The sequence below is a fragment of the Pelophylax lessonae genome (assembly GCF_965119305.1).
Source record: "Pelophylax lessonae genome assembly, chromosome: 1".
NCBI lineage: Eukaryota > Metazoa > Chordata > Amphibia > Anura > Ranidae > Pelophylax > Pelophylax lessonae.
Genome location: NC_138768.1, coordinates 860959619 through 860980059, shown reverse-complemented (window position 1 = coordinate 860980059; position 20441 = coordinate 860959619). Strand labels below are relative to the sequence as shown.

At 50.7% G+C, this 20441-nt stretch overlaps 1 protein-coding gene across 1 annotated transcript in view; it reads left to right on the top strand.

Annotated features, from left to right (window-relative positions):
* The window catches only part of LOC309550053 (von Willebrand factor A domain-containing protein 5A-like), a 220099-nt gene that overhangs the window by 129223 nt on the left and 70435 nt on the right, over nt 1-20441 (top strand). Inside the window, exon 14 of the mRNA XM_082250520.1 lies at nt 17462-17533. Coding sequence (XP_082106646.1) covers nt 17462-17533 — 72 coding nt within the window. The remainder of the gene's footprint in view (nt 1-17461; nt 17534-20441) is intronic.

Sequence of the window (20441 nt, the reverse complement as noted above, 5' to 3'; positions counted from 1 at the left end):
AGTGACATCTGTTTTTTTTTCACAAACATATCTGGTATTGTTGCCTGGGAATGGGATAGTGGATGAGGTATTGAATCAAAATCACATTGATATTCATTTTGTTTTTTTCTGTGCTGCATGATACAATTCAATATGATGAACTCTTAGATGGGCCAAAAGATTTGATGTATTTTTGTTTTTTTGCAGTTACTGATCCCATGCTTATGTTGTTTGTACATGTGTTGCACACTGCTGCTTTTCCTGGAGATGGTTGAGACGAGAAATAGTCCCAGACCAAACTTTTACTCTTTCTCTCCTCATTCATCTCCATTTCAACTTGAAAGACACAAAAAAGATTAAAGAAATAGCTTGCTGAAGCTGAAGTTGCTGCTGATGCTGGCACTGGCACCCTGTTGTGGGTTGGTGGTTGACGCCTGGCAGTGTGGCTGGCTTGGTGTCACCCTATTGTGGGTGGCTTGCTTGCCGTAACACTGTGGTGGCTGGTTGGCGTCACCCTGTTCTGGGTGGCTGGCTTGCAGGAACATTGTGGTGGCACTGGCTGGCTGGCTTGGTGTCACCCTGTTATGGGTGGGTGGCTGGCTGGCTGGCTTGGTGACTGGTGTCACCTTGTTATTGGTGGCTGGCTTTCAGGAACAGTCTGCGGTGGCTGGTTGGCTGGCTTGGTGTCACCCTGTTATGGGTGGCTGGCTGGCTTGGTGACTGGTGTCACCTTGTTATTGGTGGCTGGCTTTCAGGAACAGTCTGTGGTGGCTGGTTGGGTGGCTTGGTGTCACCCTGTTATGGGTGGCTGGCTTTCAGGAACAGTGTGGTGCCTGGTTGGCTTGCTTGGTGTCACCCTGTTATGGGTGGCTGGCTTGCAGGAACACGGTGGTGGGTGGCTGCATTGGTGTCACCCTGTTATGGGTGGCTGGTTTGCAGGAACATTGTGGTGGGTGGCTGGCTTGGTGTCACCCTGTTATGGGTGGCAGGCTTTCAGGAACAGTCTCTGTGGTGCCTCGTTGGCTTACTTGGTGTCACCCTGTTATGGGTAGCTGGCTTGCAGGGACACTTTGATGGCTGGCTGGATTGGTGTCACCCTGTTATGGGTGGCTGGCTTGCAGGAACACTGTGGTGGGTGGCTGGATTGGTGTTATCCTGTTATGGGTGGCTGGCTTGCAGGAACACTGTGGTGGGTGGCTGGCTTGGTGTCACCCTGTTATGGGTGGCTGGCTTGCAGGAACACTTTGGTGGCTGGCTGGATTGGTGTCACCCTGTTATGGGTGGCTGGCTTGCAGGAACACTGTGGTGGGTGGCTGGATTGGTGTCACCCTGTTATGGGTGGCTGGCTTGCAGGAACACTTTGGTGGCTGGCTGGATTGGTGTCACCCTGTTATGGGTGGCTGGCTTGCAGGAACACTGTGGTGGGTGGCTGGATTGGTGTCACCCTGTTATGGGTGGCTGGCTTACAGGAACACTGTGGTGGGTGGCTGGCTTGGTGTCACCCTGTTATGGTTGGCTGGCTTTCAGGAACAGTCTGTGATGCCTGGTTGGCTTGCTTGGTGTCACCCTGTTATGGGTGGCTGGCTTGCAGGAACACTGTGGTGGGTGGCTTACTTGGTGTCCCCCTGTTATGGGTGGCTGGCTTGCAGGAACACTGTGGTGGCTGGCTGGATTGGTGTCACCCTGTTATGGGTGGCTGGCTTGCAGGAACACTGTGTGGCTGGCTGGCTTGCAGGAACATTGTGATGGGTAGCTGGCTTGCTGGAACACTGTGGTGGGGGGCTGGCTTGGGGTCATCCTGTTGTGTGAGTGGCTGGCTTGGTGCCACTCACTCACCCTTGCGCAAGCATCACTCGGTCTTTGTTGATTCCCCATTCTTCAAGCATGCCTAGAAACATTTCTCTACTGTACTCAGCTGTTTGGGATCCTTCCATCACTTTTGTATTCAAGACCAATTGCCTTTTTGTCCATCCGCTGTCAATGAAGGGGCATGTAAGAATGAGCAGTGACTTGGACTCTGTTTGTGACCAGCAGTCCGTTGTGAATATGAGTAAGTTGCCAGCATTCTCTGGTTGCAGCATAACCTTTACTTTGTCAACTACCTTTTGGTGTAGCTTTGCCAGCATTTCGGTTCGATAATACTTCTCACTCTTCAGTGTGTAGCTTGGCTCAAGGATGGACATCAACCGCTTAAATCCTGAGTCAGACACCATTGTAAATGACTGGTTATCAGTGACAATCATCTCTGATTACTCTGTCCAGCAGTTGGGATCTTCCATCTGAATCTAAACAGTAACATCTGTTTTTTTTCCACAAACTGTATTGTTGCCTGGGAATGGGATAGTGGAGGAGGTATTGATGGAGAGGCAGGGAGAGGGGTTTGTTTATGGTGGAGAGGCAGGAAGAGGGGTTTGTTTATGGTGGAGAGGCAGGGAGAGGGGTTTGTTTAGGGTGGAGAGGCAGGAAAGGGGGGTTGTTTAGGGTGGAGAGGCAGGGGGTGGGTTTGTTTAGGGTGGAGAGGCAGGGAGGGGGTTTTGTTTAGAGTGGAGAGGCAGGGAAGGGGGGTTGTTTAGGGTGGAGAGGCAGAGGGGTGGGTTTGTTTAGGGTGGAGAGGCAGGGAGAGGGGTTTGTTTAGGGTGGAGAGGCAGGGAGGGGGTTTTGTTTAGAGTGGAGAGGCAGGGAGGGTGGGTTTGTTTAGGGTGGAGAGGCAGGGAAGGGGGTTTGTTTAGGGTGGAGAGGCAGGGGTGGGTTTGTTTAGGGTGGAGAGGCAGGGAGGGGGGTTTGTTTATGGTAGAGAGGCAGGGAAGGGGGGTTGTTTAGGGTGGAGAGGCCGGGGGTGGGTTTGTTTCGGGTGGAGAGACAGGGAGGGGGTGTTGTTTAGGGTGGAGAGGCAGGGAGGGGGGTTTGTTTAGAGTGGAGAGGCAAGGAGGTGGGTTTTTTTTATGGTGGAGAGGCAGGGAGGGGGGGTTGTTTAGGGTGGTGAGGCAGGGGGTGGGTTTGTTTAGGGTGGAGAGGCAGGGAGGGGGGTTTGTTTAGGGTGGAGAGGCAGGGGTGGGTTTGTTTAGGGTGGAGAGGCAGGGAGGGGGGTTTGTTTAGGGTAGAGAGGCAGGGAAGGGGGGTTGTTTAGGGTGGAGAGGCCGGGGGTGGGTTTGTTTCGGGTGGAGAGACAGGGAGGGGGTGTTGTTTAGGGTGGAGAGGCAGGGAGGGAGGTTTGTTTAGAGTGGAGAGGCAAGGAGGTGGGTTTTTTTTATGGTGGAGAGGCAGGGAGGGGGGGTTGTTTAGGGTGGTGAGGCAGGGGGTGGGTTTGTTTAGGGTGGAGAGGCAGGGAGGTGGGTTTGTTTATGGTGGAGAGGCAGGGAAGGGGGGTTGTTTAGGGTGGAGAGGCAGAGGGGTGGGTTTGTTTAGGGTGGAGAGGCAGGGAGAGGGGTTTGTTTATGGTGGAGAGGCAGGTAAAGGGGTTTGTTTATGGTGGAGAGGCAGGGAGAGAGGTTTGTTTAGGGTGGAGAGGCAGGGAAGGGGGGTTGTTTAGGGTGGAGAGGCAGGGGGTGGGTTTGTTTAGGGTGGAGAGGCAGGGAGGGGGTTTTGTTTAGAGTGGAGAGGCAGGGAAGGGGGGTTGTTTAGGGTGGAGAGGCAGAGGGGTGGGTTTGTTTAGGGTGGAGAGGCAGGGAGAGGGGTTTGTTTATGGTGGAGAGGCAGGTAGAGGGGTTTGTTTATGGTGGAGAAGCAGGGAGAGGGGTTTGTTTAGGGTGGAGAGGCAGGGAAGGGGGTTTGTTTATGGTGGAGAGGCAGGGAGAGGGGTTTGTTTAGGGTGGAGAGGCAGGGAAGGGGGGTTGTTTAGGGTGGAGAGGCAGGGGGTGGGTTTGTTTAGGGTGGAGAGGCAGGGAGGGGGTTTTGTTTAGAGTGGAGAGGCAGGGAAGGGGGGTTGTTTAGGGTGGAGAGGCAGGGAGGGTGGGTTTGTTTAGGGTGGAGAGGCAGGGAAGGGGGTTTGTTTAGGGTGGAGAGGCAGGGAGGGGGGTTTGTTTAGGGTAGAGAGGCAGGGAAGGGGGGTTGTTTAGGGTGGAGAGGCCGGGGGTGGGTTTGTTTAGGGTGGAGAGGCAGGGAGGGGGGTTGTTTAGGGTGGAGAGGCCGGGAGGCGGGTTTGTTTAGAGTGGAGAGGCAGGGAGGGGGGTTGTTTAGGGTGGAGAGGCAAGGAGGGGGGTTTGTTTAGGTTGGAGAGGCAGGGAGGGGGGTTGTTTAGGGTGGAGAGGCAGGGAAGGGGGGTTGTTTAGGGTGGAGAGGCAGGGGGGTGGGTTTGTTTAGAGTGGAGAGGCAGGGAGGGGGGTTTGTTTATGGTGGAGAGGCAGGGAGGTGGGTTTGTTTAGGGTGGAGAGGCAGGGAAGGGGGGTTGTTTAGGGTGGAGAGGCGGGGGGGGGTGGGTTTGTTTAGGGTGGAGAGGCAGGGAGGGGGGGTTGTTTATGGTGGAGAGGCAGGGAAGGGGGGTTGTTTAGGGTGGAGAGGCAAGGAGGTGGGTTTGTTTAAGGTGGAGAGGCAGGGAAGGGGGGTTGTTTAGGGTGGAGAGGCAGGGGGTGGGTTTGTTTAGGGTGGAGAGGCAGGGAGGGGGGTTTGTTTATGGTGGAGAGGCAGGGAAGGGGGGTTGTTTAGGGTGGAGAGGCAGGGGGTGGGTTTGTTTAGGGTGGAGAGGCAGGGAGGGGGTTTTGTTTAGAGTGGAGAGGCAGGGAAGGGGGGTTGTTTAGGGTGGAGAGGCAGAGGGGTGGGTTTGTTTAGGGTGGAGAGGCAGGGAGAGGGGTTTGTTTATGGTGGAGAGGCAGGTAGAGGGGTTTGTTTATGGTGGAGAGGCAGGGAGAGGGGTTTGTTTAGGGTGGAGAGGCAGGGAAGGGGGTTTGTTTATGGTGGAGAGGCAGGGAGAGGGGTTTGTTTAGGGTGGAGAGGCAGGGAAGGGGGGTTGTTTAGGGTGGAGAGGCAGGGGGTGGGTTTGTTTAGAGTGGAGAGGCAGGGAAGGGGGGTTGTTTAGGGTGGAGAGGCAGGGAGGGTGGGTTTGTTTAGGGTGGAGAGGCAGGGAAGGGGGTTTGTTTAGGGTGGAGAGGCAGGGGGTGGGTTTGTTTAGGGTGGAGAGGCAGGGAGGGGGGTTTGTTTATGGTGGAGAGGCAGGGAAGGGGGGTTGTTTAGGGTGGAGAGGCAGGGGGTGGGTTTGTTTAGGGTGGAGAGGCAGGGAGGGGGTTTTGTTTAGAGTGGAGAGGCAGGGAAGGGGGGTTGTTTAGGGTGGAGAGGCAGAGGGGTGGGTTTGTTTAGGGTGGAGAGGCAGGGAGAGGGGTTTGTTTATGGTGGAGAGGCAGGTAGAGGGGTTTGTTTATGGTGGAGAGGCAGGGAGAGGGGTTTGTTTAGGGTGGAGAGGCAGGGAAGGGGGTTTGTTTATGGTGGAGAGGCAGGGAGAGGGGCTTGTTTAGGGTGGAGAGGCAGGGAAGGGGGGTTGTTTAGGGTGGAGAGGCAGGGGGTGGGTTTGTTTAGAGTGGAGAGGCAGGGAAGGGGGGTTGTTTAGGGTGGAGAGGCAGGGAGGGTGGGTTTGTTTAGGGTGGAGAGGCAGGGAAGGGGGTTTGTTTAGGGTGGAGAGGCAGGGGGTGGGTTTGTTTAGGGTGGAGAGGCAGGGAGGGGGGTTTGTTTAGGGTAGAGAGGCAGGGAAGGGGGTTGTTTAGGGTGGAGAGGCCGGGGGTGGGTTTGTTTAGGGTGGAGAGGCAGGGAGGGGGGTTGTTTAGGGTGTAGAGGCCGGGAGGCGGGTTTGTTTAGAGTGGAGAGGCAGGGAGGGGGTTGTTTAGGGTGGAGAGGCAAGGAGGGGGGGTTTGTTTAGGTTGGAGAGGCAGGGAGGGGGGTTGTTTAGGGTGGAGAGGCAGGGAAGGGGGGTTGTTTAGGGTGGAGAGGCAGGGGGGTGGGTTTGTTTAGAGTGGAGAGGCAGGGAGGGGGGTTTGTTTATGGTGGAGAGGCAGGGAGGTGGGTTTGTTTAGGGTGGAGAGGCAGGGAAGGGGGGTTGTTTAGGGTGGAGAGGCGGGGGGGGGGTGGGTTTGTTTAGGGTGGAGAGGCAGGGAGGGGGGGTTGTTTATGGTGGAGAGGCAGGGAAGGGGGGTTGTTTAGGGTGGAGAGGCAAGGAGGTGGGTTTGTTTAAGGTGGAGAGGCAGGGAAGGGGGGTTGTTTAGGGTGGAGAGGCAGGGGGTGGGTTTGTTTAGGGTGGAGAGGCAGGGAGGGGGGTTTGTTTATGGTGGAGAGGCAGGGAAGGGGGGTTGTTTAGGGTGGAGAGGCAGGGGGTGGGTTTGTTTAGGGTGGAGAGGCAGGGAGGGGGTTTTGTTTAGAGTGGAGAGGCAGGGAAGGGGGGTTGTTTAGGGTGGAGAGGCAGAGGGGTGGGTTTGTTTAGGGTGGAGAGGCAGGGAGAGGGGTTTGTTTATGGTGGAGAGGCAGGTAGAGGGGTTTGTTTATGGTGGAGAGGCAGGGAGAGGGGTTTGTTTAGGGTGGAGAGGCAGGGAAGGGGGTTTGTTTATGGTGGAGAGGCAGGGAGAGGGGTTTGTTTAGGGTGGAGAGGCAGGGAAGGGGGGTTGTTTAGGGTGGAGAGGCAGGGGGTGGGTTTGTTTAGAGTGGAGAGGCAGGGAAGGGGGGTTGTTTAGGGTGGAGAGGCAGGGAGGGTGGGTTTGTTTAGGGTGGAGAGGCAGGGAAGGGGGTTTGTTTAGGGTGGAGAGGCAGGGGGTGGGTTTGTTTAGGGTGGAGAGGCAGGGAGGGGGGTTTGTTTATGGTAGAGAGGCAGGGAAGGGGGTTGTTTAGGGTGGAGAGGCCGGGGGTGGGTTTGTTTAGGGTGGAGAGGCAGGGAGGGGGGTTGTTTAGGGTGTAGAGGCCGGAAGGCGGGTTTGTTTAGAGTGGAGAGGCAGGGAGGGGGTTGTTTAGGGTGGAGAGGCAAGGAGGGGGGGTTTGTTTAGGTTGGAGAGGCAGGGAGGGGGGTTGTTTAGGGTGGAGAGGCAGGGAAGGGGGGTTGTTTAGGGTGGAGAGGCAGGGGGGTGGGTTTGTTTAGAGTGGAGAGGCAGGGAGGGGGGTTTGTTTATGGTGGAGAGGCAGGGAGGTGGGTTTGTTTAGGGTGGAGAGGCAGGGAAGGGGGGTTGTTTAGGGTGGAGAGGCAGGGAGGGGGGGTTGTTTATGGTGGAGAGGCAGGGAAGGGGGGTTGTTTAGGGTGGAGAGGCAAGGAGGTGGGTTTGTTTAAGGTGGAGAGGCAGGGAAGGGGGGTTGTTTAGGGTGGAGAGGCAGGGGGTGGGTTTGTTTAGGGTGGAGAGGCAGGGAGGGGGGTTTGTTTATGGTGGAGAGGCAGGGAAGGGGGGTTGTTTAGGGTGGAGAGGCAGGGGGTGGGTTTGTTTAGGGTGGAGAGGCAGGGAGGGGGGTTGTTTAGGGTGGAGAGGCAGGGGGGTGGGTTTGTTTAGAGTGGAGAGGCAGGGAGGTGGGTTTGTTTATGGTGGAGAGGCAGGGAGGTGGGTTGTTTAGGGTGGAGAGGCAGGGGGTGGGTTTGTTTAGGATGGAGAGGCAGGGAGGGGGGTTGTTTAGGGTGGAGAGGCAGGGGGGTGGGTTTGTTTATGGTGGAGAGGCAGGGAGGTGGGTTGTTTAGGGTGGAGAGGCAGGGGGTGGGGTTGTTTAGGATGGAGAGGCCAGGAGGTGGGTTTGTTTATGGTGGAGAGGCAGGGAGGGGGGTTGTTTAGGGTGGAGAGGCAAGGAGGGGGGGTTTGTTTAGGGTGGAGAGGCAGGGAAGGGGGTTGTTTAGGGTGGAGAGGCAGGGGGTGGGTTTGTTTAGGGTGGAGAGGCAGGGGGGGGTTGTTTAGGGTGGAGAGGCAGGGATGGGGTAGGAATGTGGGGTTTGGGAACCCCAGAGCTGCCAATCACTTCCCAGCACCACAACACCCAGCAGCCCCCACCCCCCTCCATGAAGCCCTGCAGCAGCTGAAAGTTGGGTATGTTAAGGTGGAGAGACAGGGATGGGGGTTTGTTTAGGGTGGAGAGGCAGTGAGGGGGGATATTGTTTAGAGTGGAGAGGCAGGGAAAGGGGGTTTGTTTAGGGTGGAGAAGTGGGGGGCTTTGTTTGGGATGAAGAGGTAGAGAGAAGGGAGGAATTTGTGATTTGGAAACTCCATAGCTGCCAATCACTGCCCAGCACCACAAGACCCAGCAGCCCCACCCTCCCCCCTCCATGAAGCCCTGCAGAAGCTGAAAGTTGGGAAAGTTATCAGAGGTGGGGGGGAGGGAGAGCCTGGATCATGGCAGAACACATTACTCACTGAGTAGAGCAGTCACTCGGCAGCCGCCTGCAGAAGAGCCCGAGGAGGGGAAGCATATTGCTGGGAAGAGTCACCAACTGAGCTAAGGGGGAGAGGTGGGGCCAGAGGGGGGGGGACAGTGTATGTGGAGACACTTAAAGTGGAGTTCCACCCTAATTTTATTCTTACCTCCATCTTCTCGCTCCGGGTCACCTGAAAAACAAATGGATAATCGCAATTTTTTTTTTTTTTTTACTTACCTCGTATAGAAGAAAATATACTTACCTTACTTCCTTCTTCCTCCCCTCGGCGGCCACGGCCCGTCGTCACTTCCTGGCTTTGCAATGATTCCTGGGAGCTGAACGTCATCGCTCCCAGGAATCAATGCGCCTGCACCGGCCCCGACGTCAGTTCCGGTGCGCGCGCGTCATTCCCTTCTAAACAGCTTCTGGGCATGCCCAGAAGCTGTGGAGGGATGACGCGCTTGCACCGGAAGTGACGCCGGGGCCGGTGCAGTGCATCGTGGGACCGAAGAAGACGGAAGAGGACGCAGAAGAGGATCCCGCTGGCCTCAAGCTGCCCACACCTGAGATGGCAGCGCTGGACAATACTTGTTCAAGGTAAGTATTTCTTCTAAAAGGTAAGTGCAACCCGGGACAGATCATAGGCTATCCATTGTGGAATGTACTAGCCCTGACTGTCCCGGGGGTATTTTTATTAAAAAAAAGTATTCCCAGGGTGGAACTCCGCTTTAACCCTCACGCTGTAGCACGACACCTATCATCATCAACTTACAGGTATGCTGCTGCTGGCTGGGAGAGCACATGGGATGCAAACCCCCCCCCCCCCCCTATAGCCAGCAGTAGGTCTGGCTCCCCTAGTGGGCTTTAAATCGTAATATTTTTTTTCTTTGGACTGATTGGGGGGGCTGTGCCCCCTATAAACCGGCCGCCACTGCGTGTGAGGGTGCATGTGATCCGCACAGGGTCAAATAGCACTGTCCAGACAAAGGATCAGGGGTTAGTGATCCTGATATGACAGCTCGATGCAGTATGAAAACTCCTCCTACAAGATTTACCTGGATCTTATAGCAGTCACAAGATTGCTATATACTGCTGATGAGCTGATGATGTTCTGTGTACTGTGGGAGACCAGATATGGTGATTACAGGGTCCTAGGTTTAGTACCACTTTAAAGTGGATAATACAGTAGAATAGAAAAGAATAGAAAGGAATAGAATCAAATTGAAAATAAAAGAATAAAGTAGAATAAAAGAGAATACAATAGAAAATAAAGGAATAGAATAAACAAAACATTCATTTTGTGTTGTACCAAATAATTACTATACGTTAAATAAAATGCTGACAAGTGACAACATATAATAATTTTTTGGTACAACACTAAATGAATGTTTTGTTTATTGGTTTAGTGCACTTCAATAGGACAGCGCTGTAGTTACCAAACATCATCAGATTAGGTTCAGGTAAAGAGGTTGTAAACCCACTTTTTTTTACATTTACCTATAGGTAAGCCTATATTAACCACTTACCTACTGGGCACTTTTACCCCCTTCCTGCCCAGGCCAATTTTCAGCTTTCAGCGCTGTCACGCTTTGAATGACAATTGCCCGGTCATGCTACACTGTACCCATATGAAATTTTTATCATTTTTTTCACACAAATAGAGCTTTCTTTTGGTGGTATTTAATAACCTCTGGGTTTTTTATTTCTTACAAAAAAAAAAGAAAAAAGACAGAAAATTTTGAAAAAAAAAAAAAAGTTTTTCTTATTTTCTGTGAGTAAATTTTGAAAATAAAAAAAAATTTCTCCTTCACTGATGTGCGCTGATGAGACGGCACTGATGGGCACTGATAGGCTGCACTGATGGGCACTGATGAGGTGGCACTTATGGGCACTGATGAGGTGGCACTTATGGGCTCTGATGAAGTGGCACTGATGAGGAGGTACTAATATGCCGCACTGATGAGCACTGATAGGTGACACTGATAGGCAGCACTGATGAGCACTGATAGGCGGCACTGATAGGTGGCACTGCTGGGCACTGAGAGGCAGCACTGATGGGCGGCACTGATGGGCACTGAGAGGTGGCACTGATGGGCACTGAGAGGCGACACTGATGGGTGGCACTGATGGGTGGCACTGATGGACACTGACGGGTGGCACTGATGGGCGGCACTGATGAGCACTGATGGGCAGCACCATCTGTGCCCACACTCAGTGCCCATAGTGCTGCTAGTCGGTGCCCATCAGTGCCTAGATGAGCAGGCACTGATGGGCACTGACTGGCAGCACTATGGGCACTGATTGTGGGCACTGCTGGGGGGCACTGATGGCGGGCACTGTGGGCAGTTATGGCATTTTTTTTCCCCTCTTGTGTAATCAGGGCACTGGTGATCAGTGCCCTGATTACATTCCTCTGTGTCCCCTTACCGGTGATCGGCTCTCCTCTTCCTCACACTGCAGTCTCTGTGTGAGGAAGGAGAGCTGGCGATGAGAGAAGATCTCATATGTTTACATATGAGATCATCTCTCATTGCATGGGCCTATCACGTGGTGAATGGCCGCTGTGATTGGCCATTCACCACGATCTGTGATTGGCTGTGTCCACGGGTATAAAGACGGCCTCCCGGAAATTAGAGCCCGCGCTGTAGCCGTCTTTCAGCTATAGCGCGGGCGGAAGGAGGTTAAGGCTTACCTATAGGTGCTATAAATATCTCCTAAAAATGCACCGTTTAGGAAATATTTACAATGCATGCAGCCGATGACGTCATCGGCGCATGCGCTCTGAAGGAACGGCCACCCATGCCGTTCCTTCAGAACCCTATGCCGTGACCGGCGGCTCCCGCGCGCATGCGCAGGAGTGATGTAATCACGCCTCCAGCCAATCAGATGGCCAGAGGACGCGAACAAGGAAGCAGGGCGGCTGGACATGTCGGCCACCCTGTTGCTAAGCGGGCGACATTGCGGGGCTTGGTTTTTAGGTAAGTATTTCATAATGAGCTAATATGTGATGCATTTAATTCCTCTTTAACCACTTTAGCACTAGCCACTGTGCTGCTACTACTGGATGAATATTGGTCACCTACAAGATATTTCTTGTCCACTTTTACAATCACTATATGGACTATCATTCATGAGAGCACATTTTTTGCACTTTAAAATATCAAATTTGAGTGATTTGTCACTATTAAGTGACAAATCACTTTTTTGTCACTATTAAGTCATAATACTTTGACTGCTAGTGGCACACATTTGCACTTTATATGGTATATATTATTTATCATTTAATATTTATTATTTATCGCATGATTTGCACATATTGCACAATTGCACATGAATTATTTATTTGATATATTGATTTATCTGATTCATGTATATATGTAGCACTGTTCAGCAAAAGCACCATACCACCTATGTTTACAATTTTTACATGAATAGTGGTTTCTCAAAAAAAGTGGTTTCTCAAACGTATATACCAGCTATTTATTATCTTCAAACAATACCTTTTGATCTTGCCAGAAATGCTGTGTCCTTGTCCAGAAACGAAAGCACAAACATTATCTTTGTTATGCGAAATACTAGTATTATCCATCGGCCATGTAGTGGAGATGAAAAAAGGCAGATATGTTTAAAGTCTAGTCTGGGTGACAATCATGGCTTCCCACAGTGGAGAAAAAGAAATGTAGACACGAGGGTACAGGAAGTATGTTATTTGTAGAAATGAAAAGTGTAAAAAAATCCCGCCAGGTAAATAAATATCAGAAAGCAGCTTGCTAAAAACTTGGGATACCAATTCTCATAATATACGTACATATTTCAAAGTAGGGATTGACCGATTATCGGCATAGCCAATTATCGGAGGGTCGATATTCACTTTTACCGATATATCGGTATCGGCCGCCAGAGCTGGCCACAGTGGCGGCCGCCCGATAGGGGGCGCAGGGGCACCGCCCCAATCACAAAAAAAAAAATTTCCATTTTGTCCACTATGGGGCGCCGGACTCATTGCTGGCTATGGGGGGGTGGGGTTTGGCAGCCCATGTGGGCCAAGCAGAGGCGCCGATTGGCGGCCGTGCTGGGTGTCACCAGGGCGCAAGTCCTGTCCTGGCTTATGATTGGTCCAGACTCCAGCCTGGACCAATCATGATTCCGGTGACGTCGTTGGGGGCGGTGCTGGTGCGTGCATCAGTCACTCACCGTCACCGCCCGGTCACCTTCCTGCCGAAGAACGAAGAGGAGTCTCGAGGTCCGAGGAGAGGAGAAGCCGCTCACCTTCCCGCCGGTTCCCGCTGCAGAACGAAGAGGAGAGAAGTCACTCTCGAGGAGAGGAGAAGTCGCTCGCTCACCTTCCCGCCGGTTCCCGCCGCCGCAGAACAAAGAGGAGTCTCGAGGAGAGGAGAAGCCGCTCTCCTTCCCGCCGGTTCCCGCCGCCGTCAGAAGAGGACTCGAGGAGGAGGAGGAGAGGAGCAGCCGCCGTGGACCGTCGTCAGCAGGTAAGTGATTGAAGCCGCTGCAGCGATGCCATGACCTGTGACATGCCTGTGACATGACCTGTGACATGCCTGTGACATGACCTGGGACATGCCTGTACCATGACCTGTGACATGACCTGTGACATGCCTGTGCCATGACCTGTGACATGCCTGTACCATGACCTGTGACATGCCTGTACCATGCCCTGTGACATGACCTGTGACATGACCTGTGACATGACCTGTGACATGCCTGTGACATGACATGTGACATGCCTGTGACATGACCTGTGACATGCCTGTACCATGACCTGTGACATGCCTTTGACATGACCTGTTACATGCCTGTGACATGACCTGTGACATGCCTGTACCATGACCTGTGACATGACCTGTGACATGCCTGTGCCATGACCTGTGACATGCCTGTACCATGACCTGTGACATGCCTGTACCATGACCTGTGACATGCCTGTGATATGACCTGTGGCATGCCTGTACCATGACCTGTGACATGACCTGTGACATGCCTGTGCAATGACCTGTGACATGCCTGTGACATGAACTGTGACATGCCTGTACCATGACCTGTGACATGCCTGTGACATGCCTGTACCATGACCTGTGCCATGACCTGTGACATGCCTGTGACATGACCTGTGACATGCTTGTGACATGAACTGTGACATGCCTGTACCATGACCTGTGACATGCCTGTGCCATGACCTGTGACATGCCTGTGACATAAACTGTGACATGCCTGTGACATGACCTGTGACATGCCTGTACCATGACCTGTGCCATGACCTGTGACATGCCTGTGACATGACCTGTGACATGCTTGTAACATGAACTGTGACATGCCTGTACCATGACCTGTGACATGCCTGTGACATGACCTGTGACATGCCTGTGACATGACCTGTGACATGCCTGTGACATGACATGTGACATGCCTGTGACATGACCTGTGACATGCCTGTACCATGATCTGTGACATGCCTGTACCATGACCTGTGACATGACCTGTGACATGACCTGTGACATGCCTGTGCCATGACCTGTGACATGCCTGTGACATGACCTGTGACATGCCTGTACCATGACCTGTGACATGCCTGTGACATGACCTGAGACATGCCTGTGACATGACCTGTGACATGACCTGTGACATGCCTGTACCATGACCTGTGACATGACATGTGACATGCCTGTGACATGCCTGTGCCATGACCTGTGACATGACCTGTGACATGCCTGTGACATGACCTGTGACATGCCTGTGACATGACTTGTGGCATGCCTGTACCATGACCTGTGACATGCCTGTGACATGACCTGTGACATGCCTGTACCATGACCTGTGACATGACTTGTGACATGCCTGTGGCATGACCTGTGACATGCCTGTGTCATGACCTGTGACATTCCTGTACCATGACCTGTGACATGACCTGTGACATGCCTGTGACATGACCTGTGACATGCCTGTACCATGACCTGTGACATGACCTGTGACATGCCTGTACCATAACCTGTGACATGACCTGTGCCATGCCTATACCATCATCTGTGCTATGCCTGTACCATCACCTGTGCCAAGACCTGTGCCATGCCTATACCATCTCCTGTACCATGACCTGTGACATGCCTGTACCATCACCTGTGCCATGCCTATACCATCACCTGTGCCATGCCTATGCCATAATCTGTGCCATGCCTGTGCCATGCCCTTACCATGACCTGTGCCATGCCTATACCATCTCCTGTACCATCACCTGTGCCATGCCTATACCATCACCTGTGCCATGCCTGTACCATGACCTCAAAGTCACGCAATTTTTTACCGCGTTTTTTGCCACGAAGCAATACCTATTACATTTTTCTTTTTGTGCCCCCCCCAAAAAATTTTGAGCACCAGCCGCCACTGGCTGGCCGATATTACCGATATCAGTGTATGTAATATTAGTGTGCGTAAAATCCTAGCATCCACTTTATTAGTGTTTTATATAATGTCCAGTGTGTGTTTCTGTAATAGACTAGTGTGAAATACCTTTGTTACATCACCGCTCGGCCCTTCCGTGACCCCCAGCTGTCAGTGGGGGAGGAGAGAAGGACAGCAGAGCGGGAGATTAGCTTTCACAGTTATACTTTTCTAATCTAATACTCGGTGCTTCTGTTTATACTGCAGAGGGGAGGGGCTGAGATCCTCCTCCTGACAGCTCTGAGAGGAGAAAACAGCAGAGTGGGAGATTAGCGAGGAGAATCTGGAGCAGCGATGTAATGAAGGTATTTCCCACTATTCTATTACAAAAACACACACTGGACATTATATAAAACACTAATAAAGTGGATTCTAGGATTTTAATGACACTAAACTAGGTTCACACGGGATTCCTGGCAGGCAGGGAGGGAAAGGAAGACCGCACATTACAACTAAAAGACCTACCCCACATGTTCAGTACCAGATTTGTTTCATAAATTGTCTTTATTTTTCAAAACTTTAAATGTACAAAATATCGGCCGATACCGATACCGATATGTAGTGACCAAAATATCAGTATCAGTATCGGCCCTGAAAAAAACATATCGGTCTATCCCTATTTGAAAGCAGCGCTATAGATCGAGCAAGTACTGTGCAAAAAGTGGAATATAAAACCGCAAACTGTAAGGTGCAATATGGGACAGCAAATAAAGTGCCAAAAATGCAATATGAAACAGCATTCAATAAATTGCAGGTATATATCCAACACTTAACCATGCATAAAGGTAACAACTAATGTGCAAACAAACACAATGCATATATAAATGTCCTTATGTCATAATAAAAAGGAAATTGTGAAGTATATAGTGGAAACAGAGACCATTAGCATGTGTTCAAGAGATGTACCAGCAGCTAGAAATAATTATCACGCCATAGTTACATAGTTAGTCAGGTTGAAAAAAGACACAAGTCCATCTGGCTCAACCAACAAAAACCAAAAAAGAAAACACAACCATACAATCCCATATACACAATCCTATACCCGCAGTTGATCCAGAGGAAGGCGAAAAAGCCCCAGCAAAGCATGATCCAATTTGCTACAGCAGGGGAAAAAATTCTTTCCTGATCCCCTGAGAGGCAATCGGATATTCCCTGGATCAACTTTATCTACCCATTTATAGTATGTACACCTAGGAAAGAATCCAGGCTTTTCCTAAAATAATCTACCAAGCTGGTCAGAACCACCTCTGCAGGGAGTCTATTCCACATTTTCACAGCTCTTACGGTGAAGAAACCTTTCCATATTTGGAGATGAAATCTGTTTTCCTCTAGACGTATAGAGTGCCCCCTTGTCCTCTGTGTTGACCTTAAAGTAAATAACACAACACCAAGTTCACTATATGGACCCCTATGTATTTATACATAGTGATCATATCCCCCTTAATCTCCTCTTCTCAAGAGAGAATAAATTCAGTCCCTCTAATCTTTCCTCATAGCTGAGCTCCTCCATGCCTCTTATCAGTTTGGTTGCCCTTCTCTGCACTTTCTCCAGTTCCCCGATATCCTTTTTGAGAACTGGTGCCCAAAACTGAACTGCATATTCCAGATGAGGTCTTACTAATGATCTGTACAGGGGCAAAATGATATCTCTCTCTCTGGAGTCCATGCCTCTCCTAATACAAGAAACGACTTTGCTTGCTTTGGAAACTGCAGCTTGGCATTGAATGCCATTAGTAAAATGATTGTAAAGTTTTGTTTTCTTAAAAATAAAAATAACAAACATGTCATAGTTACAGTACCTGCTCCGTGTAGTTGGTTTTTCACAGAGCAGTCAGATTCTCCTTTTCTTGGGTCCCTTTTCGGCTCTTCTGGCCCCTCCCTTCTGGTGAGTGCCCCCACAGCAAGCAGCTTGCTATGGGGGCACCCGAGCCAAGTCACAGCTCCGTGTGTCCATTCAGACACAGAGCTGTGGTCTGGCCCTGCCCCCTCTCTCTGCTCACTGGCTGAATGTGTTTGACAATGGCGCCGCTACTGTGTCTCTGCCAATTAGGAGGGAGAGTCTTGGGACGGTCGAGGCATTTGTGGACATTGCTGGATAGAGATGGGGCTCAGGTAAATATTAGGGGGCTAAAGAGGACTGCTGCACACATCTTTTTGCAAATGTTCTAACCTGATATTGTCTTATGATTTAGAAGTCCTCATCCCCGTGAGGAATATTGGAACTTGTATAATTTAAACGCGTTTTTGCTGAGCGATCACACTAAGTTTAATATCTTTACATATTGTTGTTTGCCAGTACAATTTGGACATTTGGTTTTGTATATGGAGGTCAGGCATACCAGAGCATATGTTATTAAAGTGATATTGAATGCTGTTTCATATTGCACGTTTTGGGACTTTATTTGCTGTTCCATATTGGAACATGCATGTTTAAATATTTGCTGTCCCATATTTCACTTTATAGTTTGCTGTTTCATATTGCACTTTTTGCACTTTATCTGCTGTCTCATATTGCAATTTTGTGCACAGTACTTGTTAGATCTATAGCACTGCAATGAATGCAGCCACCCCATCTAAGTACTGGTAAGCTGCAATATATCACATTTTTGTTTTTGGGTTTAGACGCACTTTATATTCCTCCAGTCCCAATGACCACAGGCACAGTCACATGTCATGGTGAGGAATCCACAAGTATCCTGTATAATGGTGCCTATCACTATTTGTCCTGTCTTACAGCATTTGTGATGATGGGCTCAGGATTCTATGGAGGACCTGCAATGGCTTGTAGTGCTCCCATGTACAGATTGGGTAAGTGCCATTTTTCATTTTGTTTTTGTTTTGTTTTTTGTAGTTGCTGTTTCTGCTGTGCTGTCACTCTAGAAAACCATTGACACTCTGGGAATTCTGTCTGTGCAGCTTTATTTGTAAGACAAAAAATGTATACTTATGTACTGTATATTAGCAAAAGTTCCATTCCAGGACAGGTATGCTTTTTGTTGGGTTGGCCTGATGGTTGGCATGAAGTTTAACATGCAAATGGCAAGGGACAGACAGCAGAGGGGAGACATGTGGAGTGGAGGAGACGTTTGAACTGATGGAGTAAAATTAGGTGGTAGCGGTGATGGAATGGTGACTGTTAGGGATTTACTGAAAGCAGAGCGTAAATGATGGATGCAGAGAGGGATGTATTGTTGAGGGGAGGTTGGTGGCGAGGAATGCATTGCAATGGGGGACAGAAGTTGCAGGGAGAGAAGCATTGAAATCTGGGGGCGAGGTGGTCAGGAAGAGATGCGCTGTGATTGGAGGTTGAAGTGAGTAAGGAGGAAAAAGCTGTAAGTGGGAAATTAGTTGGGTGAGTTGGCCAGGGAGGTGGCGTGACTGAGGGGATAAGACAGAAGGGAGATGCTATGACAAGGAGAATTTCTGAAATGAGTGTGAGGAAGGTGCTGTGATGTAGTGGATGAGGTTTGGGAGAGTGAGGTCCTATGACCAGGGATGTTGGTTAGATGGGTGGAAGGAAGGAGCTGCGATTAAAGGCTAAGTTGAATGGGAGGAAGGTGCTGTGATGTTGGGGATGAGGTTGGTGAGAAAGAGGTCATATGACCAAGGAAGTTTGTGAGACAGTATGAGGGAGATGCTGTGATTTAGGGCAGTGGTCCTCAACCCTGGTCCTCGGGGCCCACTAACAGGCCAAGATAACTAAATTACATCACAGGTGATCTCATTTGCTGCTCAGTGATTGCAGTATTCTAGTCTGCATCTCCCCAAGGTAATACTTAAAACCTGGCCTGTTAGTGGGCCCCGAGGACCGGAGTTGAGGACCACTGATGTAGGGTATAAGGTGGATGGGAGAGAGGTGCTGTTACCAGGGGGGTTGGTGAGATCGGTGATAGGAAGGATCTCTGATTAAAGGCTAAGTTGGATGGGAGGAAGGTGCTGTGATGTTGGGGATGAGGTTGGTGAGAGGTCATATGACCAAGGAAGTTTGTGAGCCAGTATGAGGGAGATGCTGTGATGTAGGGTATAAGGTGGATGGGAGAGAGGTGCTGTTACCAGGGGGGTTGGTGAGATCGGTGATAGCAAGGATCTCTGATTAAAGGCTAAGTTGGATGGGAGGAAGGTGCTGTGAGGTTGGTGAGAGAGAGGTCCTATGACCAGGGAAGTTGTTGAGACAGGAATGAGGGAGATGCTGTGATGTAGGGTATAAAGTGAATGGGCAAGAGGTTCTGTTACAAGGGGGGTTTGATGAGACGGTTGGAAGAAAGAATCAGTGATCAAAGGCTAAGTTTTATGGGAGAAAGGTGCTTTGATTTAGAAGATGCAGTGGACTGGAGTGAAGTGCTGTTTTAAGGAAGGTTGGTGAGATGGATCGGAGGGAATGCGAGTGGTGAAGTGGATAGGGGGGAGGGGGTATGTAGTGAGGAGGATTCAGATGTGCTGTGGAGCAGGCAGGGGAGGGGGTGAGTGGGATGGAGGTGCTGTGGATATGCGGTGAGGTGGGTGAAAAGAGCCAGGACTTTTTTGGGGTTGAGGTGGGTGGATGGAGGTGCTGTTGAGCAGTAAGACTCACAAGTCATTGCAGAACTCTGGCAGTTGCAGTTGGATGGAGCAAGGGCCCTGTAACCATATGGCGAACATAGGGGAGAGGTGGGAGGAAGTTGCTGTGACTAGGGGAGTGGGTAAATGATAGGATTCACTGTGACTGAGGATGTGTGGTGAGGAGCCATGACTTTGGAATTAAAGTGGGTGGCAGGTGCTGCGGAGCAGTGAGTCTCCATGCAGAACTTGGCGCCTGCCAACTGGCATCTACAGGTGGATAAGGGGGAGGTGCTGTGACCAGGTAGGGTGAGGATTGTGAGGGCACTGTGGTGGTGTCCAGCAAAAGGCCGTAAGGTGGGCTGTGGGAAGCACTGTGATCTAGTAGGTGAGTGGGAGGTGTTGTGCCTTGGAAATATTAAGTATATAAGGAATGCACTAGAGGTAGTAAGGTGGGTGGAAGGCACTATGATCTGTGAGGTGTATAGGCAGGGCCATCTTTAAGGCAGGGCAAAAGGGGAAGCTGCCCTGGGCCCCATCATTGTTGTGGGGCCCAAAGCAGATGCCTCATACTTGCCAACTATCCCTGCTTAAATTCCCTTAAAGTTTTAGTCCCATAACTGCCCAGCTCTGCCCTATTGCCATGTACAGATGACTCACCTGCAGACCCTGTGTTTACCTGTAAATAACCTGCAATGATATGTAAATTGCGTTGCATTAATATGTAAATAGCCATGGACCAGCTGAATTGATATGTAAATAGAGGCAGCATTCATATGTATATCATGATACCCTGAGGTCATATCCACCTTCACTTCTGTTGAATGCTGCCCACTGGGGAGGTAAAGGGGCATGCTTGAAAGTCCTGTCTACAACTGAGGTCATTAAGCCTACCATCAGCCTGTCCTGCAAAGGTAAGCAAATTGGAGGGGGAACTTTTTTCAAAATACCATGGTAGCACAGCACCCTGAATTTTGGTGGATGTGAATACGCACATTTCAGCAGATGCGTGAAGGTGTCATTAACAATTAATGCCACTGCTGTGTACCAGGCGATGGGCAGCACATTTCTGTGGTGTCAGGAAAGCAATTTTGCATGTTTTCCTGACACAAGAAATGTGAATGCAGGCTAAATGTGTAATTTACATTGGTGGTCGTCAGTGTAAATCTTCTCATTACAT